The 27,703-nt window shown below is 46.5% G+C and overlaps 1 protein-coding gene and 1 long non-coding RNA gene across 2 annotated transcripts in view; both read right to left on the reverse strand.

Annotated features, from left to right (window-relative positions):
* Positions 1–2,425: 2,425 nt before the first annotated feature.
* RAD51B (RAD51 paralog B) overlaps positions 2,426–27,703 on the reverse strand; it is a 458,657-nt gene continuing 433,379 nt past the window's right edge. Inside the window, exon 11 of the mRNA XM_057420030.1 lies at positions 2,426–2,887. Coding sequence (XP_057276013.1) covers positions 2,880–2,887 — 8 coding nt within the window. The 3' untranslated portion in view covers positions 2,426–2,879. The remainder of the gene's footprint in view (positions 2,888–27,703) is intronic.
* Positions 5,012–6,496, reverse strand: LOC130605003 (uncharacterized). Its single transcript, XR_008973586.1, has 3 exons — positions 6,307–6,496; positions 6,007–6,194; positions 5,012–5,905 (listed from the first exon to the last, which is right to left on the reverse strand). It is a non-coding gene; the product is annotated as an uncharacterized LOC130605003 (long non-coding RNA).

The raw sequence follows: 27,703 nt of genomic DNA on the forward strand, positions 1-27,703 counted from the left end.
TGGCTTCTCTGGCACCTCTTCTAACCCCAGCAGCTCTTAATCCAGTGCATTTGCCCCAGTGTTTGTGTCACTTAGGTACATCAGGCATTGCAACTCAGTCCTTGCTGACTGGGATCTCTTAGTAGGACAGTAAACACACACACTGAGGGGCAGGTATCCTGGCTTGGTGCTGAGAGCTCCCAAAAGACAAATATTTTGATATATAAAATGAGCAAACATGTAGCAAAACCTTAGTTTGGTCTCCTGCAGGGGTGGCTAGGCTAGGAAATGTGTCTAAAGAGCATCTTCCTCAGCAGTGAATCTTCTTTGGGTCCGAGTGTTTTCTCATGCAGGGATGGAGTAATCCCACTGACGTCACTGTGCTGACGCCAGTGCAGAACTGGTGTGTGTGACTGGTGAAATAGGTCAAAGCTGCGCACTTGGAGGTGCAGCTGCTGAGCTCACTGAGAAGAAGGAGCTTTTGCAGCTACTTCCTCCCTTGAGCCCTGCAGAACTCCCCAGCGTGCAGAGGGTGGGCTGTGCTCTGCTCCAGACATGCTCGAGGCCAGGGCTGGGCAGGTTTCCTTTAGCACCTCTCTGTGTCCTGTCCCAGCAAGCAGTTTCCATGGGTCTTTGACACAAAAATGCTGGTTTGTTGATGTTCCACGTTTCCTGTGGGTAAAAGCAAGACAAAGCAGTGTTCCTGGTGTTGTCAGGCCTGCATCAAAATAGTTCGTTGAATGGAATACAGCAGCTGAGGACTTAGTGTGGCAATAGATATGACCACTGACCAGCAGCTTGATTTCGCACCTTATTTTTTATACTGAAGTGCAAAAGATCATTATTACGATTCCAATCCCATGCGGGCACTTGATTTTTTACAAAAGCTTTCCATCAAAGAGCTGAAGTGCTGTTCCCAGAGCCATACTAATGCCCGAAGCTGGGTCTGCTCTGCCACTATGCAGAGGGTAATTCTGCACAGTCATCATGCTGTTGGTGTCCAGCATATTGCTTTGGGATTCCTGGAGTCATCCAAGCTGCAAATAAACAACTCATGTCTTTCCTACAGATGGATCCCTTTTCTTCACACAGAGCAGTGCCGGCCCCATCACACCTAATCCCTTCTTGGAAGAAATACTGAAAGAGAAAAAACATAAACCCCAACGCAACCCATGAAATGAGGAAGAAAGAAAAGTGACGCCCAAGGAGCTTGGCGGAGCCTCGTATCCCCCGTGTGAGGAATCAGGCAGCTCACTTCCAGCATCCCAGGTGATGTAATGTTAGTTTAACGGCCGTACACACCTCTGTGTGCTGATGAGCTGAACAGGCAGGGGCAAGTAGCCGCACAGGCAGCTCTGGAAGCCTCTAGCAAAAAATGTGCCTCAGTGTGTGTGTGAAGCGATCGCCACACGCTCTCCATGCCCCTTTGATGCTGAAAAGGAATGCTCTGCTTTCTGAAGCAAAGGCACTCCGGTTTGCCTGTGGGCTATGCGGAAATGGGAGAAGATGGAAGCAAGAAGCAGCTTGTTCTGCCGGGAGAAAAAGCAGTCTGAAGTTTGTAGCTGTTATACTGCACCATATAGCTTTTAAACGAGGTGGCCTGAGCACTTGCAATGTTAAACCCGAGCTTTCCCTCTGCAGGGTTGTTCGTTGCCCTGGTGTGCTGGCCCATAACAGTTAGATATTTTGCCTCCATCTGTTGTAGCAGATTGATGAGAGGTTTTGGGGCTCTTGTCTGAAATCCCACTTGTGAGGTAATGTGTTTCTCTCCAGCACCCTCTCCAAGGCATGACCACAGAGGCTGTTCCTGTTTGTGTGCGTGTGACGGATGCAGCACCTACTTCTACTGCGTGTGAGGTGTAGGGGTTTTTTGTTCCTTCTTTCTTCAGCACTTTCTGGGTAATGTTTTCCGTATTTGGTCTCAACCCACAGTCTTCTCAGAAAACGCAACAGAGTCACCCCAGCTATATTTCCGTGGGTGTGTGTGTGTTTATACACACATGTATGAGTTAAAAATATCCTGCCTTAATTCAGGTTCTATTAGAATATTCCATTACCTGGGTATTAGTTTAGTTAAGCCAAGCAGCAGTTTAAAATGGGTCTTAATCATCTATGCATATGTCATCTGGAAAGAGCTTTTGTCCAGCTCTGGCTGGTGGGTCCTGGTGGTTTGGGGGGGACCAACCTAAAGCATTCCCTCCGGAGGCATGGTGAGATGGCTGCTGCTGCTGCCTGCAGGTGGAGGAGATGCTGGCCTTCAGTGAGGGGCCCTGAGACAGAGAGGACACTGACAACCGATTACTGCTCCAGGAGACAAATTTACACATAAAAGCGGAACGTGAGAGATAACCAAGAGATAAGCCTGCCCATTTTCCAGGTGCTGGAAAGCCTGACTGCCTTCTTTATACAAACACAGGTTTAAATACTACTCACCTCGGGGGTGTGGATGAGTTTATCTTGGTTGGGAATCTGTGGAAATGACTTTTAACCCTAGCATTGCAACACGTTGCCCAATGCATCTGTACAAATATGATGCATATTTATAGTGTAATGGTCCCTAGGGTTCATTAAATACCATAACAAGGCCTTTTGGAAAGCAGCCTGCTCCTCCAAGCTATATTAAGAAAGGCTAAACTGTTAACAGCAAAATATTTTAAAGTTGGTTTTTTTATTTATTTATTTTTAACTAACCTTGAATTATTCAGCATGTTCTCTAGGGGATTATTGTTTCATGTCCCTTCTCAGCATTTAAAATCTGAAGAGTCCCATGAAACAGTCTTTGCAGGCAGCAGCCTGTTAACCCTTCTGTGTTCCCACTGGGGACCTGCAGCTCTGGAGCACTTCCTCCCTTCCCAGGCACCAGAACGTTGCAGGCAGTAGCAGATTTCAAGCACAGGTCTTTACAGCACTGAAAAACAATCACATACAAACACGTATGGCAAGGTCCTGCAAAATTTAAGAGGGTGAAATCAACGGCAGGCCACACAAATTTAACTGAAGTCCATAGAGATTAACTCTGGAAAGCAGCACGCCTGAACGAAGAATAAAATACACAAGTTTCATGAAGCTACAAGACACTCTATATGGCCTATGGTATGTTAGCAAGGTTAGGGTTGAATCAGTATGCAGTAAAAACAAAGATAGAAATCACTTCTGGTGCTCAAGAAAGAAGAGATTGTGCAGTTAATTTGCATGGCTTGTCTGTGTTGGTGCTGCAGGGCTAAGAGAAATAAAAAGTAATAAAATCTGACTTTGTCTCTAATACCAGCAGATCCAAAGCTAAATATGCCAAGGCATGGTTCTGTTTTGTAAGATAGTACCGTTTTTTTCATGGCTTTACTTGGGGAAAAACATCTTTCAGACTGAGGCACAGGATTTCACAGTTCCCTTCTCGTGGCATTTGTTTCAGGAAAGTTTTCAGTGACTACAGTACATCTCTCGCCAACAGCAGAGGTGAAGAAGAGCTATTTAGTCATCTAACCCTTCCTGGGCTAGTAACATGCTGTACCCTGCATTGCATCTTGTTGTGCTCAACACAGGACGCGGCACCTCCCAGGGGAGTGGCAGGGACCATCAACCCGCTCACCTGCTCCATCCTCCTGCAACAATCCCACCACCATGGCCTTGCCACCTGCTTCAGCCACCGCGCATCAGGAGGGTGGAAACCCATGTGGTGCCTCCATCCCCTTGGGCCATGGCAGGCATTGGCAAAGGCTGGGGATCCTGAGCGGTAGGATGGTGTTTCTTGTGTTTGATTGGAAAATGAAGCTTCTGGGTTCCGGTTTGTCTCCCCCCGCGGAGGTTTTGCTGCTCTGGGAAGGTGCTCTCTGCAGGAGGGTATACAGGATTTGCTGAGTGAAATGGGGAACACACCAGCACTGGAGACCAACTCAGCAGCCACGCCACAGTGGGGCATCCCCTGTGGCCAGGCTTCCTCTTTTTTGTCTGCCTGGGACATAAGCAGGACCCCATCCCAGCTGACTTACTGGAGCACATGCGAGGAGATGCGTGTTTGGTTTGGATAGGCCACCAAGCTGCAGATTGTTAAAAACTCACCTAGTCTGGGTAAGGCTTTATGGATTAGTGAAACGGGCTGGAGAATTACCAGAAGCTGCTGCCTGTCATCTTATCTGGTGCTTCCTGCTGGGGACAGAAACACCGGCCACCCTGCCCTGCTTGCAGGAATTTCAGCAGTTTCACTTCCATGCCCAGCCCAGGGCAAAACACCCATAAGCAGCAACCCAAAAAGTAACGGTTAAAAAACAGTGAGGAAAGAGACACACGCTGCAAGTATTTCATAATTCAGAAAAGATTTACCAGCAGAGGCTACGGCTGACTAAAAACAGACAGGCTCTGACCAGGGTTTGGTGTGAAGGGAGCCTGTGGCCTGATGTTCAGGGGTACGGTCAGTAAAGGTGGGCTGCAGGAGGTTGCCAAGGATTGAAGGGGACAGGCCTGCCCATGTCTCATTGCAAACCCCTGAAGGGTCTAGCCTTTCTCCCTGCATGGGAGCCCTGCCTCTGCATGTGCACATCCCTTTCTGGATGCAGCATCTGGACCTGATGCATGGGTCCCAGCCATCTGAGAGCACTGCACACGAGGCTGGGTCAGCCGCAGTTTGACTTCAGTCCGACTTGTGTTTTTCTGCATCAGGCTTTGACTGCTGTCAGCCTTTCCCCATCCATACAAACTCCATACGTACACAAAGTCTTATTAGGAAAGGGTCGGTCTGAATGTTGACGTGTTTTGGGGGAGGGAGACTTTCTTTTAGCTGAACTCCTTCATCCACCTCTAGTGCCTCTTCTACCCCAAAGAAAGGGCTGTTCTCTTTCACTTCTTTCATTGCAGTTAATTAGTAAGTCCAAACCAGCCTGTCCTCTGGAGCTGGTAGTTCCCTTAATCTCTGTGTTGCTAGGGCATGCCGATATGCTCCACTGGTACCAGTTCCAGCGTGATGTGGGGGATTGCGGAAAAAAAGGGGAAAGGGCTGATCAAACAGAGCCTGAGTTAAAGGGAAAAAAAAGTTAAAAAAAAAAAAAAAAAGGAAGAAAAGAAGCTCTTTTTGATGAGGCTGAGAAGTTCACAATGGAGGAAAGCACAGGGTGAACAATAAGGCTCCTTTAGGAGCTCATTAAATTGAGGCAAGCTGAGAAGAGTTGTCTTATTTCACCCCCTTTTTCCTGCCACCCCCGTGATGGCGAACTCTTTTATCAAAGTAGCGGTGGCAGCTTCGCTTCCTTGCAAAATGTTAGGTAGCAACAAACGTACAACTGTTTTCCTGAGAGTTTGTGTAAAACAGCCCTTTAAATATTTGTAAAGCAAGCTGGAGCCTCAGCCAAGGCTGCTGTTTAGAAATGAAGGCTGCAGGTGAGAGAGGTCCCATAGCCCATTACTGTGTCCTCTCAGCTCATCTAGCCTCCTGAGGAGTAGCAAGATAAAAGTTAAGTAAGACTCATGCACCTTGGAGACAATAGAGGTCAAATCTGAATGCAAACATGGAATGTTTGCCTTGGAAACAGTATTGCTTACTTTGTTTGATCTGCACCAGCTTTTACAAAACCAGAGCAAGCATATGATTCAGAGGGATTCGCGCATTGAAACAAACTGCTGCCGAGCAAAACCTCACACAGTTCTGTCCTTGGGATCTCTGGCAAGTGCCTTTCCTTTGACTGTGGCCAGTGTTTGCTGCCTCAGGAGAGCAAGGAGTCCTGCCACAGCATGTCTCTGTGAGCACAGATATCTTGAAGAGCTAGAGAACACGAGAGGCTGCAGGCTGATAGGGAAGCCTGTCAGAAGGTCTGCGTTCAGCAGAAGAAACCAGCGTAGGGTTTAATTCCTCATTGGCAAGAAGGACAGTGGCAGAGTGCAGAAACTGACAGTGCATTCTCTCCTTCAATCTGAGAATTATCCAGATTGCTTGTCAGAGCTGTATTTTGAGGGTCCGTATGAATGATGTACCACAGAGCAGAAGTAAGAGCCTGCCCCACGCATACTCTTACTCATGAGAGCCATGAGATGAGCACTCACCTCAATATGAAGCTTTTCTTCTTGCGGGGGCAGAAAGGGGTGGACAGCTGTGCTCCTGCTGGCCAGCACAGCTCTGGGCTGGGGAGGGGGCAGTGGTGGCAAACAGCAGTTTTCCCTGCAAAACTCTGACAGCCTCAGCTAGAACACAGATTCTTGCTGGTTTCACTTGATAGTTTCTTCCACAGCCCCTAAAGGAGACCGTTTGTTTTTGGGAAGCCACCTCATAGCTCTTATTAAACAGCAATCCATTATTGTAAATAATTATGTTAACCTTCCTTGCCTGGAGGTCTTTCTCCCCACCTTAATACCTCCCTCTGGCCAAAATTCCCCTCTTGCTGTGCAGGTGAGGCACATGGACTGCTCAATTCTACTGCAAGGGATGAAGTTAGCTATTTCCAAAGATAAGGTCAGCCTTTAAATGTGCAAATATGTTTTTGTTAATCTCTCCCCCTACTTCTAGTCATATCCCCTCCCCTCCAGCTATAGGAGCTTATAGGGACCCTTGCTGCATGGAGAGTGATGGATTTTCCACATGGCAGCTCAGCCTGAGTGCAGCTTTACTGTTCTAATCTCTTTCAGGTATCAGCCCACCCTTCTGCAGGCTGTTGCAAGACAATGCTTTTCTTGTGGAGGGATTCCCTCTGAAGAGGAATCAGGTGTTTGGCATCTAGCACATCCTCCACTCTCATTTCTCCTTCCTCCAATCTTTCTATCACAGCTTTTGCCAGCAGGACTGTAGCCAAAGGTATGATGAGATAAGGTGGGGTGGGGGGATGCCACTGTTGCCCCTTACTTTGCCTGGCTGAGCCATGCTAGCAAACACGCTGGTTTTGCTAATATAACCTGAATCAGTAAATGCATTCCTCACATAAATATAGCTTTAGATAGTGGGATGTACTCTTAGGGAAAAACTTCGGATTATCCATTACCCTACACCACAATCTGGTTTAATGTCATTTTCTACCCATTTTGCACCTGGTGTTAAACAGTGGTAAAGTGCAAGACAGTCAAGGAACTTGTCTGTAGTTTGATGCCCCCTCCATCTCTTTCCCAGCTTAACAAGACACACCTCTCCCTTTTTCCAAGCATAGTGTTTTTCTTTCTTCTTTCTTGCCAAGTATTCTCCAATGATTCCTTATCAAAGCTGGAAATGTCTCTGTCATGCTCTCTTACTTTTTAAATGTGATACATTTCATGCCTCTGTGCTATCAGGCTCCTTACACATGGGTCACACATGATTTATGCATATTAACATGGGGAAGGAGTAAGACAAGACAAAACAAGATCCAGAGGCTGAAAGCACACCAAATTCAGACCAGAAGTCACATGAAGAGTGGCTGATCAGGAGGTACTGTGCCATTGGTGCAATTTGCCCAGGCTGAGAGAAAGTATTTTTTCTACCATGGAAAATTGCCGTGTTAAGGTTGGATAACAACTCTGTTAGAGGAGTCCAAGACAGCCATTATGGTTTGCTCCTTCTAGTGTTAACCTCTAACAATCCATAAATACTGTGTAAGTTCCTATATATCACAGTTTAATCAGCGGCATATTCTGTTACTTGATTTACAATTTAGGTCATTGCTTTGGTTTAACAGCAGTTAGCAGTAGTGAACATGTCCCAGCCTAGGGTCTAGGAGGGGCCTGAGGTCTCACGCTTAACTAAAGCCCATGCAAGGCTGTCTTCTCCTGTCTGACAACTGGCTGACACTGCAAAACGCACAGGAACCCTAAAAACAAAAGCAGCAGAATGGGAAGGAAGGCGACTCACAGCTAGGCAAGGGGCCAGCTTTCTCTGCCTTTTCCTTTGTGCCTGTGCTTCTGGAAGTCCCTGCTTGTATGGCCTTACTATCAACTGATGTTTTAGCTGTTCATTTATGGTGAATCATAATTAAAGGGAACTGAAGCACTATCTGAAATTCACTTCCTCTTGGGCAACAGAAAGACTGCCTGAACTCCTTCCCCTTTTGGCTGCCTATGCTGCTCTTTTGAAAGAGCACCATTATAGCAGTGTAACAGTGCTGTATTTACAGCATTGCTGCTTCAGCTTCCTCAAGCAGCGAGCTCGAGTTACTGATGAGAAGGGTATGTGACGACAGAAGGTAAGCTGGAGTTTCTGTGCAGGGAGGAGTTTAGGAGGGTTACGTGACTAGTGAATTTTGAGTTTTTCATATGTACACAAACACAAACATGTTCCCCACTTCCTCAGCCCGGTCTGTTCTGCCCTCATGATCAGCTGAGAGGGAAGCCAGCAAAAAAAGTACCCAAATGGGAAAAGGTGTATTTCTGATGAGCAGTTGAGATGAACTTGAGATGAATGTAAACATTTCTAGCATTTGGGACTATGTAAAGTTCAGGTCTGGGTCAGAACACCTTGTGATTTGCACCCATCTCTTACAATAAGGACACAAGGTTAAACCAAAACTGACCAGCAGACACTGAATGATCCCAGGCGGAGCCTTAAAGTTGGTATGAGGTGGAAACAAAGGTCAGGCTTCTGACCCTTAGTAGACCAAGGTAAACCGCCACTTACTTGGTAATTAAAGGCATATCATTCCGAACCTTCGGCTAGGGAGAAATTTTAATCATGTAGAAAGCACCTTGGAGAGAACAGCAACAAGCATTGGCTATCCAAAACCCAGAATCTTCATGGCAGATGTAAATCAACTTGGAGAAATCATCAGCTCTTCTTTGGTCTCAGCCTCAGGGAAAAAAAAGCATGCAGAAGCTGGGCTAGATAAGTGAGGACAAAATCACAAAGGTCAAGCAGCAAAATGGAATCCAATTAGAAAGAGACTTTAAAGTAAGAAGTAGTTTTCCTATCACTACTTTAGCAGCAAGAGGGAGACCCAGGTAACTCCAGTGAGGAAGAAAGGCTATTGACAGTTCATGGCTAGAGTCCCAGTGTGTTTCATACCTTTTGTGCATGTTATTGCTTCAGACAAATAATGCAATCAATGTCGGGGGGGGGGAGATCACAAAACTATAACAAAGACTAGATCAGAAGATCCTTCAGATAGTGTTTAAGTCAGTTGGGCCAGATGAATGTAACCGTAGGGTAATTGCTCCAGCCAGTTATTTAACCACAAAAGCTCTAGGCATCACCTCACCTGGCTTCTGGGATGTTACAGAGCCCAGAGATCATACTTGGAAGTCTGGAAAAGTGCAGACGTAGTTCCTGATTTTAAAAGGGAAAAAAAGGAGGAGCCAGGGATTACAGATTGTTCAGCTTAACTTCAATTCCTGGAAAAATACTGGAACAATCAAACAAACTTCGGTAAGCACCTAAAACAAAACAAAGACATGAATAATGGCCAGCAGAGATTTGTCAAAAACAAATTGTGGAAAACGGGTCAAATTTCCTTTCATGACAGAATGAAAACAACTCCTTGATAAGGGAGAAGCGATAGTAGTGCTGTATTTTGATGGTGGTGAGGCTTTCGTCACATTGCAACACGATACTCCTCAGCAAATTAACTGAGGGAACCTGTAGTAGATGGAGCGGGTCTAGGCTGATGCAATACTGATTGGAGAACCACACAGAGAATACTTATTAGTTATGCTAAAAAAGGGAAAGATGGATCAAGAAAAGTTGCTTGGGAGTCTACACTGCTTGGATCAGTCTGATTTGGAGAAGGCTGAGGTTCTGAATGACTTCTTTGCTTCGGTCTTCACTGGCAAAGGCTCTGACTGCACCACCCAAGTCTTGGAAGGCAGATGCAGGGACTGTGAGAATGAAGACCTTGCGCCCACTGTAGGAGAGGATCTGGTTCGAGACCATCTTAAAAATCTGAACGTGCACAAGTCCATGGGTCCTGATGAAATCCACCTGTGGGTCCTGAAGGAGCTGGAGAATGAAGTTGCGAAGCCACTGGCCATCATATTTGAGATATCATGGCAGTCAGGTGAAGTTCCCGATGACTGGAAAAAGGGAAATATAACCCCCATTTTCAAGAAGGGGAAAATGGATGACCTGGGGAATTACAGACCAGTCAGTCTCACCTCTGTGCCTGGCAAAATCTTGGAGCAGATTCTCCTGGAAGGCATGCTAAGGCACATGAAAAACAACAAGGTGCTTGGTGACAGCCAGCATGGCTTCACTAAGGGGAAATCCTGCCTGACCAATTTGGTGGCCTTCTATGATGGGGCTACGGAACTGATGGACAGGGGTAGAGCAGTTGATGTCATCTACCTGGACTTGTGCAAAGCGTTTGACACTGTCCCACACGACATCCTTGTCTCTAAATTGAAGAGACATCAATTTGATGGATGGACCACTCGGTGGATAAAGAACTGGCTGGATGGCCACACGCAAAGAGTTGTGGTCAATGGCTCAATGTGCAGCTGGAGACCAGTAACGAGTGGCGTCCCTCAGGGATCGGTGTTAGGACTGATCTTGTTCAACATCTTTGTTGGTGACATGGACAGTGGGATTGAGTGCGCCCTCAGCAAGTTTGCCGATGACACCAAGCTGTGTGGTTCGGTTGATATGCTGGAAGGAAGGAATGCCATCCAGAGGGACCTCAACACACTTGTGAGGTGGGCTGATGCCAACCTCATGAAGTTTAACCATGACAAGTGCAAGGTCCTACACCTGGGTCGGAGCAATCCCAGGCACAGCTACAGGTTGGGCAGAGAAGAGATTCAGAGCAGCCCTGCGGAGAAGGACTTGGGGGTGCTGGTCGATGAGAAAATGAACATGAGCCGGCTTCAATGTGCGCTTGCAGCCCAGAAACCAACCGTATCCTGGGCTGCACTAAAAGGAGCATGACCAGCAGGTCGAAGGAGGTGATCCTGCCCCTCTACTCTGCTCTCGTGAGACCTCACTTGGAGTATTGTGTGCAGTTCTGGTGTCCTCAACATAAAAAGGACATGGAACTGTTGGAACAAGTCCAGAGGAGGGCCACGAGGATGATCAGGGGACTGGAGCACCTCCCGTATGAAGACAGGCTGAGGAAGTTGGGACTGTTCAGCCTGGAGAAGGGAAGGCTGCGTGGAGACCTCATAGCAGCCTTCCAGTATCTGAAGGGGGCCTACAGGGTTGCTGGGGATGGACTCTTCATTAGGGACTGTAGTGATAGGACAAGGGGTAATGGGTTAAAACTTAAACAGGGGAAGTTTAGGTTGGATATAAGGAGGAAATTCTTTCCTGTTAGGGTGTTGAGGCACTGGAATGGGTTGCCCAGGGAGGTTGTGAATGCTCCATCCCTGGCAGTGTTCAAGGCCAGGTTGGACAAGGCCTTGGATGATATGATTTAGCGTAGGGTGTCCCTGCCCATGGCAGGGGGCCTGGAACTAGATGATCTTAAGGTCCTTTCCAACTCTAACGATTCTATGATTCTATGATTTAAGGGGGTTATGACCAGCTTGTATAATGGAATAGAGAATATCATGATATGATCTTAAGGTCCCTTCCAACCCAAACCATTCTATGATTCTATATCTGAAAATAGACTGATGCCATGAAAACCACTCCTTCCTTACTTATTTAACGGACTATGTCCACAGAGAATGAGGGAGATAGGGTTACCCCTGTCAAATATGTGAAAGGTGGCCAGGAAAAAAAGGGTATAATTGTTCTCCATATCCATGATGGAGAGGACAAGTAATAAGCTTAAATTACAAAAAAGGAGGCTGAGGTTGGGTGTTAGAAAGCAGGAAGCAGTAAGGCTAATGACACACAGAAGTATCTGAGGAGGGTGTGGAATCACCATCCTATGTTTAGGAAGAGGTTAGACAAACATTTGCCAAGAGTAATGTAAGTATAACGATGCTGCCTTGGGACATGAGTCCAGACTAAGGGATCTTCTGAGACCCTTTTCAGCCATAAAAATCCCTGATTCTCTCCTGGCTGCTGGAGGAACCAAGACCAATGTGGTGGAGCATTGCAAGTGCTCCATTTTTGTGGTTTATAATGCTCTCATTTGCAAGGGAAAGCCAAGAGCACTCCTGCAGGAGCTGTGCGCGCTGCTTTCTGGTTCTAAGGAAAAAGGTTGCAGTGGCAGATAAAGTCACCAAAGACTGGGACATCCTAGGATTATGAGATTATAGTCCTGCGTGTGTTATCTTGCATTTAAATATCTCTAGTCCTTATGTGATGATGATATGTGACACTAACCTTGAAAGCATTGATCAGGGTAAGACAGCCTGTGATACTGAAACTCTGTCACTGTGACTATTACAAGGATTGCCTGCTGATTGCAGCCTCCTACAGAGCCAAGCAGAGCTGGATGTCCTCCTCTATATAATTCAAGACTTCTTGCTTCCATTTTGGTGGGAAGCAGAGGCCAGCTCAGCCCGCAGCCCTGGCACCAGTGACAGGCTGGCACTAGCAGTGCTATAGCTGCCACAGTTGCTCACACGCTAGGGAATAGAAATGTGAGCAGTTGTTTTTTATTTGGAGTCCCCATGAGCCATTAGGGACAGAGCTTGCTAAAGAGCATTTGCTGCAAGCACTTCCAAAAATGTGTGTTTCTCTAGGAATTCAGTGGAAGATAAGTGGAAAAGAATACAGGCAGGAAGGACAGAAATACTCTTTCTCTTAAATTCTTAAGTTTCTAAAGGCAGCTTTTACAAACATCAGTATATAAATAGAAAAGAAAAAAGACATTTTAAAGAGGTGGCTAACCCTATGTGCCTTGGAAAAAAAAAAGCCATAGCAGAGAGCAAACACTGAAGTCCTTTAACTCTGTGTCACAATTTATAGCAGGCTTCCAATTGTGAAATCTCTCAGCAATGTGGGACAGAGGAAAATAAACAGACAACGGGATGGGAAATGCAGACAAGATGAAATGACACCGTGTTGTAATCCTCATGGGAAATCTCTATATAGTTTACCAAAATACTGTGCTGGTCAGCAGTTAGGGGGCCAGAAGAGCTATATAAACCGAGCCACTAGAGGTCTGTAACCATTCCATGCAGTTTCCATAGTGAGCATCAGCTCTGGGAGGGGACTGTTTCTGTCCACCATCTTCTAAACGATCCCTTTAATATTCTGTCCAGAGCTGTTTGCGTAAGAAATATACACAAATGGAAGTTTTCCAGTGCCTGCTCCTGTTCCTATGGCAGTACATCAAAGGCAATAACAATACAGAGTTAATTAATTTAGGAGAAGGAATTCCCACTCGCAGTGGTCTTAACCCAGCAGTAGAGGGAAGGGGTCAATCGTAAGAGCAAAGGTGCCCAAAGTGGCATGGATTTGTGGGTTGTTGGGCTTTTTTTCCACTGCTAAGTTGTTCAGAAGGGGAGTTAAACAGTAAAAGTCACCTAAGCTTCAGAAAGCATAGGGGTTTATCTATAACCAACAATTCATAAGTGTGCATGAACCATCCAGCTGCAAGAAACCTGAGCAAAAACTAGGCATACAGTCTTGTGAAAAGAAACCTCTGACAGAATCGTATTTCCCATCCAGGTCAAGGTTGGAGAACACCCGTTTCAGCCCTTCTCTGAGTGTCCACCCTTACAAAGACCAGCAATGTCCTCAAAGGCAGCAAAACCTGCCAAAGGGAAAGCTGGGGAGGATCTTGCCTCCACCTGCAGCCTTCCAACTTTCTGTAAATCACAGGAGCAGAGGGGACAAAGTGATTGGGAAGAACCGAGAATTACTGACTTACACATAGCGGAGCGCAGGCAAAAATCCTTGGACAGAGCTAACAACAAGAAAAAGAGGCAAGCCCTTTTGGGCGCCAGCAAGGGGCTGGCCACCAGGGCTTTCTAGAATGCCTTAGACCAGAAAGAAAGAAAAGAGAGGAAGCTGTTGATTTTGCTTGCGCTAGAAATCACCATGATAGTAAGTCTGGAATGGGAGATCTTAGAGATGCCAACAGAGAGTGAAAAAGTGTACTACTTGCCCATCAAAAAATGTATCATCCTTGAGTGGGAATAGTAAAGGAGAAAAGATGACACCTGAAGCAAAATATGATGGAATTCTGCTGGATCAGAAATTAAATGAACTGATTTCTTCAGACAATGTCTTCAAAAATACGTTTTTTTCCTCATACAAATGTTTTAAAATAACGTTTCGCTCATATCAATGGCAAAGCTCCTGCTGCTGTCTCCTTAAACAACTGCAGAATATTAAAGGTGAAGTTAGCTTAAGCATCTGCTATGCTATTTTCCGGTATGCCCTTAGTTTCTGTTTCATATGCAGCTTCCCTAGCCTGGTCTGCATTTCTTTCACGTGGGGGAAATGGCCCACATGATCCTTTGTATAATTCCTGCAGGCATGCTCCAAACAGACAGCCCTGAGACAATAGAGCTCTGCTGAAGCTGATCTTAACATGTTGACCCCTGTGGCCAGTACGTAGTTTAACGTAAAGTGCCAGATACTTCCAGGATTGAATCTGCCTACCTGAAACTGCAGTGAAGACATTTTTGCCTTGGGCAAAACAGGGACCTGGGGCACATGCCCTGCTAGGGCAAGGTGTTGATTTGTTTACTGCTCTGTAAAACAGGCATTAATTAGAAAATCAGATGAAAAAAGGACTCACTGGGATCTGAAGGCCTTGGCTGCTGCATCTGAGTCATATTCGCAGAAATCCACTGCACAAATTGATTCAGAAATTGCTTCCTACCTGCAGCCTCTCTCATCTTTGAACTCCAGGTGACACCATCCCAACGGCACAGAACTTTAAGGCTCTGACACATGAGAAGGGATCTTTACATTATAACATCTTAGAGCCAACCTTGTGGGTTTTAGCTGGAATCATGCATGCTCTTCCCAGCACCGCACACGGTAAACATTCTTACCTACACAGAGACCTCTGTGTGTCCATTCATTCAGGCACACCATCTGTGCCCACACTGGGGCTCACACCAGCCCACGTGTGTGTGCATGTGGTTTCTCATCATATATGTTTTCACTGAAAGAGGAAGGTGAGGAAGAATAGGCCTTTTCATTTCTAGGAAGGCCCTGAACCATCACGTTGCATATAGATCTGGAAAACGGAAGTGCTGCCAGTTGGAGGGCAGTTTAGGGGCTCTGAAAAGGATGGCCTCCTCATCCTGGCATAATTTAATTTCTCTGTTTACTGGATATTGCCCCATTAAATCACTTGCAGCATGGCCAAAGATAGGCTATATAAGGCCTAATTGCACTCCCTTATGGAACTCAGTAGGAAAACCCTTGACACCTTCAGACTTGTGTTTTGGGGTTTGTCATGTATTGTATGCGCTTGTTTCCTTGGGAGTTACGTTTTCTCATGGTCTCTTGCAAGAGTTCAGTCCCTCTGCTAAGACATTACAAGGGCTTTCTGATACCCTGCCAGGTCAGACCCCACAACTGGTCAGTGTGGTCTTCCATAAAGCATTCCCTTGGGCTGCAGGGGTTGGCAGAAGACTTGCCAAAGGCCCAGCTCACACTAGAGCCAGCCTGTCACGCAAAGCCAGCATGTGAGAGGACAGCACAAAAGCCATGATCAGGCAGAACCCGTGCTCTGTAACAGAAGGAATGGGGTAAATCTCAGCCTCAAGGTGCTTCCACGAGGAGGTGAGGCGATGCCTGCTGGGGACACTGCTTTTGAGCTAAGAGATCTTTAAATCTGTTACTTAAAAAGCTTAATTTTTAGTATCCTGTAGTCGGCATGTTCTTTTGGCACAGCTGCCCCCCATCATTGCACTTCTGACGTTATCTGAGTTTGCCATTACAGTTCTAGGGAGAGTCTTTGGGCTATTTGCTTCATAGCTAAAGCCTAGAGCCAAAATACTTACCGTAACCTGAGCTTTAAAGGTTCTGCATGTTATTAAGAAAGCAAGCTGCAGCCTGCCCTCTTCCCTTCTTTCTTCAGGGTGGCTAAAGTACTGAAAACACAACACACACACGCTGCCTTATAGCTGGCTTCACAAAAACATATCCACAGTAGTGCAATTCCTACGTTAGTAACACACTTGAAAGAATGCGTGAAGCCTAGGAAAATATGCAAAGACTCATACTAGCTCTGCGTTTAATGATACTTGGATACAAGGCTGGCACACCACGCAAGCAGTGTGCAACTTCTAGCTTTCCAAGCCAGCCTTTAAGAAGAGTGAAGAGCATTTGCCTCCTGTGTGCCATTTGTCTTGTCAGGAACGTGCTAAAACAATTCACTCATATACTCACAGTGAGGGCTGGAGTTGGCCCAGTCCCCATGTGAGTGAGATTAAGGCATTCTGCTTTTTGTGGTCCCTGAGAAGGTGGAACTGTCTGCTATGGATGGCTGGGATTTTTCTCAGGGGCATCATTGGGAAGGGCAGGCTGGTATCTACACTGTGAGCTTCCATACCTTAAAACATCAGGAATTCTTTCATTTTACCTTAAATTTGAGTTTTCTGGGGAGGAAAAGGATCCTGATAGGATTTTGGTTTTAGTGCATAAGTACAGTGTTCCAAGAAGTATTTTTACCTGTAAGATAGTTGGCACTCTCGAGTAGATCCTCAACTTAGATTATCTTTTAATGAAAACAGTGCTTTTCCTCTACCCTTACCATCCTCCTTTGCAACCCCAGAAAAGCTCAGGGTGGTACATTCCTGATGGCTGCTATAAAACAGTCATCCAGCAATGGCCAACTTCTTACCTCAGCTGCATTAATGAACACCTTTAAACCACCAGTGCAGTGCAGTAGGTGCTTGTGTGAGCAATATTCAGCCACGTGTTTGTGCTCCAGATACTGGGTTGATTGTGAAGCAGGAGAGTTTCCAAAGCTGGGATAGCATTCCTGTTACCACTTTCCCATGCCAGCTGTCTCAAGGAGCTGTTACAAGAGGTGGTAATCAGGTGCTTGAGGAGAGTTTTTGCTCCCTGTTTCCCCTCCCCATGCTCCACGCATTTCTCCAAGTGAGGAAAACATTATTACTCGGTGCTTCCTTAAACTCCCCTTTCCTTGACCAATCCTCCAGCAGCTTGCTAGGCTGATTCCCAGGTCCCAGTGCGCCGGGGTTATGGCTAAGTGTACAAAATAAAGGCAGAGAAATGAGTGGCTATATTGCAAAAGTGCATTCTGTTGACTGGACATTTTGTTTCGCAAGGCTGATGAGACAATCTGAATCATACTGTTCCTCCCACACAGAAATCCCCTTTTGCTATAGTTATGCCTTGCATACCTAATAGCTTAGTAATCAGCATAAAGCAACTTCTCTGCAAAGCTGGGGAAAACCGTATGTCCCAAGTGGCAGAAAGTGGCCAAATGCCACCTTTTCAGCTCTGGCCCTATACTGACATCTCAGATACTGACACTGGCTAATCATTATGAGAAAAGCCAACGGAAGATTATTGGATGCAGAAAGTGCAGTTACCTCCCCCTTGGACAGCCAAGAATAACTGGAACATCCTGATAATATTTTGGTTACTCCACAGGCTTTCACAAGAACCTTGCTGGGAGGGTGGCAGGGACAGAGCAAAAGCAGAAGAGGCTGTGGGAACATTCAAACCCACCTGCTGCTCCTCACGGGCTGGTTTGATCAGAAGGGCTGGAGATGGAACCACTTCCATCTCCACTGTGGCTCATGCATGATATTCCCATCTATCTTAGAAGGGGAGTGAGGGCTTTCTCAAGCAGCCCAGGCACTGGCAGGCTCAGTGTCCTCATGCCCCGCAGTGCGTTCAAGGCATACAAAGCAAGCACAGTTTTGCTTACCACCTGATGGAGCCTTTCCAGTGTCCACCCACCACAGTCACACGTGAAACCCAGCCAGGGGTCACCACTTTGCAAACGGGTGGATGGGAGTGGGACAGCAGGAGCTGAGGAGGAAGAGGTGGTATCTGATGGACAGGTGGCCAGGGGTTGCCAGCCAGTTTATCCGGCAACTCCTAGCATGCGTTGCAGTATGCAGCAGAAGTTTTGCATGTTGACCAGCAATGCAATACGGGACAAAGAAGAAAATTATGGCAGCATGTGGGAGAGATTCAGGCTGTGAGGAGGTGAGAAGAGCCATCTCAGGAACTTATGTGTGCAAGTTACTACAGTGGGAACCTACCACACTTTCTCCTGAGTGTCTGGGAATATAGGGGCTGTGAGTCCTGTGGTTGAAGCTTACAGGTTTAAGTCACTGAATTCAGTGCATTTTCATAGGGTGAGTGTAGTCCAGCAACTTCCAGGATAGTTTAACAGTGCTCAAAACACTCCTGCAGAACAGGAGTATTTCCAACAGCTCCTTGAAGGCAGGTAAAGAAGGGAAGCTGGTGTGACCGTGCTGGGGCTGTGTGGGGACTGGTGGGAAGGGTGGCTGTGGGGGACACCAGATAGGTCTGTTTGGACTCTACAAATCTGCCTTGCCTTGCCCTGTTACTGGCTCTGCTGCACCATCACCACATCAGCCCACTCCCTCTGAGCTCCCAGCCAGGCCAGGCACCCATGAGCCCCACTGCCTTCCCATCCTTGTCCCACCACGAGAACACACATCCAGCACCCACCTCCCTGGTGCCCACCATTCCCAGCAGCAGCCACATCCTTTATTTTGGAGCCCTGCACTAATCCCCCCTGCCCTCACACCCCTCAGTTTACAGAATCACAGCAGCTTTCAGCTTGCCATAGAGGAGTGGCCAGCGGGTGACCCTGCCTTAGTGTAAATATTTTGCTTTCACTGTAAGGAAACATGACATACATTTGGGGTGGAAGTTATCCAGAGGCTGCAGCCTTGGAGACAAAACACTGGGAAGCTATGGTGGTCTCAAGGTACCAGTGCTGTCAAACATGTTGGACTTACCTCCCACTGTGCTCCAGCGGGTCTTCAAACCGGTTTGCCTCTCAGTGACAGAGGAAGTGCAGCTGGGGATCAGTGCCCCAGCAGTGTGGAGCAAGGGTGCCCATACTTCCCAGGCACAGTGTGGCTCACCTGCCCTGGCACCCTCCTTATGGATGACTGAGCACTAGCACAACAGCAGGTCTTAGTGGAGAGAGATGAGCACAGGCACTTTCCAAACTCCCATGTGATTCTGGAGCAAAGGTGCATCAGAAAAAAAATCACTGCATGGTTATGTTTGTTTCTAAAGCCACATGTCTGTATTAGCAGCTATGGGCAAGGTGGTTGCTGCTGAGCTCCTGCTAACCGGCCTCACCTTGCACCAGGGCCAGGCCAGTTCAAAGCCTGGACGGGTTTTAAAAGCTGGCCTCCAGCTGAGGGGCGTTTGCTGTTGATGACACTTGGAATCACCTGCCTCAGTCTGCTTGTCTGTAGTGTGTGCTTAAAAAGGAATAGCGATATGATGCTTAAGGCATGCTATGCAAAGTAGATAGCATTGCATTTTACATCTGATAAATCTTAATTAATGGTATTTCAAAGTACAAAAGGTGCTGGGATTTCATGCATTTGCTGGAGAGAAATAGAATCTCCCAGATTTAACCATTATTTCGCTGAATTATGGATTTGACTTGGCACGACTGGTTACCCTCGAGTGGTGTCTGCTCATTTGGCATTCCTCCCTCATGCATCGAGGTGCTGCAGCAGAGACCAGCAGCCTCCCCAGGACTCAAAGAGCCAGATGATCCAGAATAGGCAAGCTGCACCAAGTAGAAGGTTTGCTTTTGGTAACTATCCAGAAATTAAAGCACTAACTGGTTGAGGTTTTAGGCCATGCCTAGGCTCCGTCCTGATAAACTGCTGTGAGCTTAATTATCAACCTTTGTTTCTCCAGACAGTCAAATTTGTTATGGAGAAGATGCATGTGTGTTGGATTCACTTGTGAAAGGCTCGTCAGTAGATAATTTAAAATCAAATTACAGTGACACAGTCTGCCATTAAGCCAAAACCAGAAGGTTTTCTTTCACAGGACAATGCTCCTCACGCACTGAAATAAAAGCTGAGCCGACTGTGCAGTGATGCTCAGCCAGTCCACAGAACTGGAAGGAGACAAACTGACTTTTTAGGAAGATCCCCAGTGAATGTTAAACAAGCCCTGACGTTCTTAATGCCGCTGCCCGGAATCGGCGCTTCGCTCCCTGGTACGTGCAGAGACATTTAAACAGCTCTTGCGGGGAGGGTAATTAACCCGTTACTCGGAGCATGCTGCCAGTGCGCAGTCAAAAGCAGCAGAAAACACAAGCAATGAAGTAAAAATTCACAGAATTGGAAATTTCCACTAGATAAAGATGTCTTTGTTTAAAAATAGAAACATACACATGCATATACACTTACATACGTATACACACATGTGTACATGCACTCCTTCTGTGAGCAGAGGAGGAAACAGTAAGCTGTTGCAATCAAAGCATGTGTCACACAATCCTAAACGGGACGTTCTGTTCACAGAGGAACATAATGTAGGAAAAGGGATTAGGTAGGAGACTTCAGAAAACCCCGATGCGCTGAGCACACCGTGGTGTTCCGGTGCCTGCAATCCCTCCCTGCTAGTACCAGTGTCTACATCTGATTCAGAGAAGGGAGGAATGGCTCTTGATGAGAGCTGTCCTGCCGCATCCATCCAAGGTCCTCACACAACCTTGCGGGCTGCCCACACAGAGCATTAGTTCCCCACCTTTTGCTTTGTTCAAACTTGCGTAACCACATTTTGCTAAATAGAGCACCCCTCACTTCCTACACCCTATAGACCTATTTTTACTGTTGACCTCCCAGCCTTCCGCAGTTGTTTCAGGATATTTTGTTCTCTCAGCTAGCAGGCCTATGGGCTAGTCACTGTAACTAGCTGATACTCAGAGCTGCACTGTCATGCTGAGCAGTGAGGCTGTGGAAGGCATATCTGTGGGCAGTCATGGGGGCCCCACACCTCAGTATGGGGCAGGCTGCTCTGAGGTGTATATACTCAGACTTCTAACTGGAAGCCTTGCTGAAGCCCTTGCTTCAGGACTCAAGCTGGGCTCCTAATTCTTTGAAATCACTACCAGCAGCAGGTTGGCCACCGCTCTGCCCTGCGAGGCACCTCCATACTTGTCTGAAGCACTTGGCACAGGAAAGTTATGGAGAGAGATTCTGTCCATGGCAGCCTTTGGCTGAGAGATGGCCAGTGCGGGGCCAGCAAGGTCTGTGAGCTCACTGCCGCTGGGGATATGAAGTGCTGGGAAAGGGCAAAGGAGCTCCCAGCCATTACAGACAGGCTCAGCTCCCTGCCCTGAGGATGACAGACCTGTCTCCCACCACGGACTCTCTGTTTAACAACAGATTAACTGAATTCTTTCGAGCTTTTCTTGTGCTGAAAGGACATTGCCCAAAGCAGCTGAAAGGGCAGCCCACGCATCCAATACTAGCAGCTCTTTTTGATCTGCTTTTCCTTTGACATTGTCTGGGGTGCCCTCCTCCCTGCAATGTAAATTCACTCCTTTTTAATGCAGTTGATTTGGACTTGGGAGGAGGCTAAAGTGCCAGCCACCTAAAAGGCCAACCTGAAGAGCTGCCATCTAAAAGACCAGCTGGTGGAGGGGTGATTTTAACTGACAAAAGGAGGTGTTGAGAACAGTTCGATTATTTGGGGATGGTGTTAGTGTTGGCACAAACAAAGAGCTCTGGACACAGCAGAAACAGCTAATTCAGCCGAGTACCAAAACTGGTGCCAGCCCTAGATAAACTTTGCCGCTCTTCTTGCAGATTTCATCCAGACTTGTCCCAGTCAGCACCAGGAACTGCTGCCGGGTGCACCTCAGAAGTAAAAACACTCCCGGAGAGACCTGTGATGTGTTTGCTTCGAAGAAGGATGTATCTCACACCCTAAGTCCAGCTTTGCTGTGCCAGTTCCAAAAATTGGCTTGGTGTTTACACTGTCCTAAATGAGAGCTGGGGCAGCAGTTGGAAACCTCTCCCTTGTTTAGAAGTGTTCATGTCTGGGGTTTGGGCTCTGAAAACTACAGATGGGGTGTGTGTGTTTGTGCTTGTGTGAATTGCAGCTCTGGATGCAGCTTTCAGTGGTCAGAGCCATCTCTGTGTAAATACCTATGATGAAACACGTGCTTGACTTTCTAAGCACGAAGCTCTCCCGTACTAAGATCTGCATTTCAAGAAGTAGTGTAGGGGAGATACATATGGCATGTGTTTCTGAGGTAGAAAATCTGAAAAGTTAGGAACAGTGAGGAAGCATGGCACATTTATTGAGAGGATAGCTGGGAAAGCTCTCTGCTTTCAATCTCTGTCTATCAGCAGAAGAGATGCTTGAAGATTGCACCCATCATTTTCTTTGCAGAATAATAAGTGAATAGGTTTTAGTCTGTTGCCTGCAGGGAAATGGTTTTGTAATGGAAGGAGCACCCTGCACTAAATCAACAAACAAGATAATGGCTGTGTTTGTTTTTCCATGCACGGGAGGTGAAGGTGCAATCACGCTGGGGTTTCTTTCACATCCTCTCCACTTGACACAGGGCAGGGGACAGGCACAGACACACACAGAGCTGCACATCTCCGTGGAGGGAGCCTGTAACTGAACAGCAAAAGCTTCGGTCTCTGCCTGTCTCCCACCGGCACGCCGTGCCCCCCTGTCACTGGAGCGGGAGACACGGGACTCCTGGCACACCTGGTGCTCTCCCCCACGCTGCACTTTCAGGAATGCTTTAAGCCAGCACTTGTCACCACAGGGAGCTGCTGTGATGTTTCATTGCCTGGGTACTTGCTTCTACCCCTCAGCTCTTGCGCAATCACACCGAAGTGCATTGCTGAAGGCAGCTGGACTACAACCAACCGACGATTATAAAAAGGAAGCTTCTTTTTAAGCCCAGCTCTGTTCCCTGCTTCATTTCACTCTCTTGCACTGGGAGTGATCCTCACATGCTTCTGTTGGCAGAGATGCTGGCTTATGCGGACAAAGCGTTCATGGCCCTCAGGCCTGGGCCAAGGGATGGCCTGGACGCAGGGAGGGGGCCGATGGTGTGACCCTAGGACATCCCTGCCTCCCTGTCTGGGGGCCAGGAGGGGAGAGCAGCAAGCACAGCTGAATTAATCAATCAGAAACACTGATGCTGGTGGAGGTACCTAGTTCACATGCATTTATATACTCATGGAAATGCACATTAATACAGCTTATTTCACATACAGTGGGTACTTTTCCTTATTGATTGCAAACACAGACCTACCAGTAAAATGTTTGTCTATGCTACATATTCTTTGTGGTATGTCTGAAGGAGTGTGCTCAGCACAGGCACAGACTTGGCGCTGATTTGGAAAAAGAGAATTATCTAGCCAGAGAGACATAGTTCTTCCGCACTTCAGTCGCATTCCAGAGACAGTCAATTATTTGGAACTATCTTGTGTGCTTAGTGCACAGGGAGCACTTGCAAAGGGAAGGGCAGGAAAGAGTTTATGTTTGCATAAGTATGTCTTATATAAAAGTATTCCCCTTATCTATATATTCCTAGCATTTGAACCATTAGGTCAAAACCAGACCTGTGGCAGGAATTAATACTTTAAGAGAGCATACGCTACGGACAGGTAGCCTTCCCCATGTCTAGGACAGCTGATGCACAGTTGAATACCCATATGGGCTTACGTTTTTCATAAATATCTCCTCTTGGCCCTCTTTGCTCCTAGGAGCTAAAGAGAGAGGTGTTTATGTGTGCATCTGTGTGTGTTCGTGTATGTGTCAGGACAGGTACTCCTGTGCCTATACAAGTACTTGTAGACACATGCAGATGTATATGTGCCCATACAGACCCACATTGCTAGTCACGTTTACATCTGTCTATATACATGCCTATCCTGCCATGCAACTAACATACACACAAGTTTGCTGCAACAAGCCAATTGTTTTTTTTTTTCTCTCCTGAATTGCCAAATACTGGAAGCCGCAGGCTAGCTATTGTGGTTACCCTGATTCCCAGGTTTCTTCTCCGGTTGGCGAGTAAGTGGCACTGCAAGTTTCCTAACAACTGGGATGGAGTTTTGTGTAAATCACCTTCTAGGCATTAGACTTTTCCCAGCAAAGGAGGGGGGCGGGTGTTTAGAGGAGGGAGAGTTGCTCTCTTTGATGTGGGGATTAGTTCACATGTCAGTGTTATCCCCTTTTTTTTTTTTTAATATGCTGTGATTTACAGAAGGGCGGCTACGAGAGATAGCCAAGGGGGCACCCACGTGGGGCTTACTGACAGACACCACCTCCCGCAAGATACCTACGACTAAGCAGCTGGCATCAACAGAAAGGCTCCAATTGCGGAAGAAAAAGAAAGCATCACAAAAACCTCCTTGTTTTGCCTAACAAATGCTTTCTAAAAATTAGGATGTGCTTTAATGCTTATGGAGCAGGAGCTGGTTTTCCCAGCAGCAGAGGGGGGAGTCCTTTTGCACATCCATAATAAAGAAATTATAAATGCCTTTTTCCTGTAAAAAGGTGTTTGGTTTGTATTTTCCCCTTAGAGCACATATCACTAGTGAGAACGAGTGTAGCTACAAAAATGATTATGCTTGCTTGAAACATACTTAGCAATGCAACTGCTCCAGTCAGAGTTTCCATGCTCTCCTGCATGAATATTTTATCAGTGCTTTATAAAAACTTCACTTTTTGGTCAAAAGTTACGTGGTTGTTCTGCAATCCAATCTTATGTCTATCAGTGTCGGAGGAAACGTTCCTGATGCTTTTCATGGGAACTGAATAAGGCTCTGACTTTATTAGGCTAGAAGCCATATTCAGAATAGCTTTGCTTAGCATATCTGTTTAGGCTTACTGCTTTGTGGAGTGGATGGCTGAGGGGCTGGCAAAAGAGACAGTGATGGATGCAGTAAGAAAGATCTAACTAGCTTTTATTCTAAAACTGTCTGTATCAGTATTTTTTCCAAATTTCTATATGTTTTGGCCCTGGTCAATTCCTCGTATTTGCGTTTGTCCAGTTCTCTCTGAATGCAGCTTTGAGACATTCTAGTAAAGCAAACCTGTTCTTTTTTTGTAAAAAACTCAGTTTAATTTCCAGTGAGATCAGCTCTTTGAGCTGATTTCTTGCATGGCTGCACTGGTGTTGAAGGCAGTGGGGTGACAAGACTGCGGCAGACAACTTCAGAGTGAGCTGCTATAAAGCTCAGCACCCTAAATATGCAGTTTTATGATGTTGCTAGCACAGAGGCAGCATGGGGTCTTCCTTGGGTGTTTTCCCTAACTCTTCTCCCATCCAGATACCCAAACTCCCACATTCACCTTCGCTGCTGCTTTATGCACGGGCTCCTTTGCTGCCACGGCACCTAACCCTGAGGGACATACAAAAGCCCAACCACTTCTTTGCCGCTACGTTTCCAGTGGCCTCCCGCAATTCCCCCACTATTCTGCTAAGCATAAAGGGGTTATTGTGTCACCCCCAGGAACCCATGACTTCCACTGACAACCGAAGCGTGACGCACGACGGGACGCGCCCCACACAAGTAGGCTTTGTGCGCGGGGCAGTGCAGTGAAGTGGCCATATTCAAGTGTGGCCTCGCAGTGTGACTTCTCCCACCCCAGCCGGGGCTGCTCCATGTGCTCTGACCCAAATGCTAATCGCCCTTCTTAGACCCGCCAGGAGAGCGCAGACAAAAGCTCCTCTGGCATCTCCTCAAGCTGTGTGGCACCCTGGCCCAGGGCTCCTCCAAAGGTACGTGTCGGCAGCATGCTAGCACAGCCGGGCACAGCTCTGCAGAGCACGGCAGAGAGGAGCGCGGGTTTGGCTCTTACGTGCCTGCATAGCACTGCCTTGACTTGCTGCTTCTCTTTTGTGCCACTGTGACGTGACTGCAAACACAATACTTCTCAGAAACATGCACAACATAATGTGTTAGGTGCACATGCATCCTCTCCCCTCTGACGGGTAACGGCAGAGCAATTCAGAATGATGTTTCCTTTCACCCCAGCTAGATGCAGGGCTGGGGATGGTGAGGTGTGTGTGCAGAGAGAGAAGGATGACTTAGTGGACTGGAAATGATAACCCTTTCCAGAGCTTGGGAAACATGCCACATATGTTTCTGGCAAGGAAGGGTATTTCAGAGACATGGCACATACTGCACTATTTACTATTCTTCGCAGATGGCTGACCAGGGTCAAAAATCAAAACCATTTTCTGCTTGTTTGTTGAAATGGTCAAAGTATTTGACTTAATGAATGTCAAGCAGAATCCTGAAGACAGTACTTCATAGAAGGAAAGACAATTCTGTGATCACCGGTCTCCCCCATTTCACTGTGCTTCAGAAATGGAAAATCCTTCTTGCATGTCTCCTGGCTGTCATGTGGCAGGGTGGGCAATGCCAGCCGATCACAGGCACAGACATCACTTGTATTTTCTTCTACAAGCATGTTACCGTTTGTGTGCTTAGACCCACCTCCATTCTCATAGGTAGTTTGAATCCCTCCTGAAGGGTTAAATCAGTTTTTCCTTTAAGTAAACAGGCAGTACTGGCTGATTAAACCCCAGTATTTATGCATGTGTTTTATTAATGCTTTTCAGTGAGAAAAGTCATTCCTGTATTATTCAGGTATGCTCTCATCGGGGAGAAGCAGGATTTCTCAAGTCTCCTGTTTGGAATGATCTGGAAATACCCTATTTAAGCAAAGTACGTTAAATGCCATATATACTTAAGAATTAGAAATGCCACTTTTCAATAGCTACAGTTGAGTGCAGAGACTGACACTAGAACTCAGATTTTATGATTTCAGAGGCTTACAAGTAAGAATTAAATGATGCAATAAAATACAAAGCAACAACTAGCCAGCCAGTCAGGCAGAACAGGCCTACGCTTCTGAATCCTTGAGAAGAGAAATTTGAAAAAGACAGTCAATTTTATTTAATTTTTAAAGCTATGTTGGTAATGATGGCACTGAAACCAGAACGGTATAAATGGACTTTCACTTAAACCCACAAAAATGCATGTGTAAGTTGGAGTTCATAACAGGCCTGCCCCCTCCCCTCTGAAAAAAAGAACCAAAACTGAAACCAAATGCTCAGTTTGATTATCCAACTGTTTGGCTAAAAGGTGCAATTGGCACATCTTTCTGTGGGCCACGTGAAACCCAGATGAGCACTGGGCCCTGACAGCAGACACAACTCCCAGGCTCTCCAAAGCTGCAATTCATGACTCACACACTGTCACACATGTGAAATCCTGTGTGCTATCATCAGGCCAAGAACAAGAACTTTCTGCAGGAGATACCTGCACTCCCTCATGTTGCAGTGATAGGCAAGGAAATGACTGTCACTGCCTATTAGAAACAGCTTTTGAACATTTCTCCTTTTTGTCTGTATTTAATAAAAAAATCACTTTCATTTGAGATTCTCCAAAAGCACGTGTTTTCTCTGATGTCTCACAGATAGGAAGGATAATATTTTGTCACTTTCGTGATTTGTGTGATGCATTAAATACCTGCACTATCATTCAGAATCTGGTGATAAAAGGCTCTAGGGAAAATACCTGTTTTCTTTATGATTCCCTAGTAACAAATATATTGGCAATGTCCAGTGAAGGTTAAAATTATACTGAATCATAGCTGTGTGCCCTGAATATAGGCTTTAAGAGTTGAATTCCATGCCCTGCTGAAGCAAGTAACCTTTAGTATGGCTCCTGCGCCAGAGAAAGTGGGGCGACAGCAACATGTATTTGGTTGGAAAGCAGCAGTTCTTTTTTTTTCTTCAGGTCTAAATGGCAGCCTTGTCAGACCTTCACCTGGCTCCACTGCTTGTATTTACAGCTTAGGAGAGAGCTCAAAGACTCTGGAAATGCTGCAGCTAAATAGTCACCTTTTTAACACCCTGCCCAGTGCAAAGCTTCCCTGACACCCGATTAGGAAAACACTGCAGGGGATTCATGGGAAGAAGGGCTGGGGTCAAGAGAAAGCATTAAACCT

This window comes from Pezoporus wallicus, unplaced genomic scaffold, assembly GCF_028554395.1.
Source record: "Pezoporus wallicus isolate ANWC-B61680 ecotype Strahan unplaced genomic scaffold, APGP_CSIRO_Pwel_v1 contig_5418, whole genome shotgun sequence".
Classification (NCBI taxonomy): domain Eukaryota; kingdom Metazoa; phylum Chordata; class Aves; order Psittaciformes; family Psittacidae; genus Pezoporus; species Pezoporus wallicus.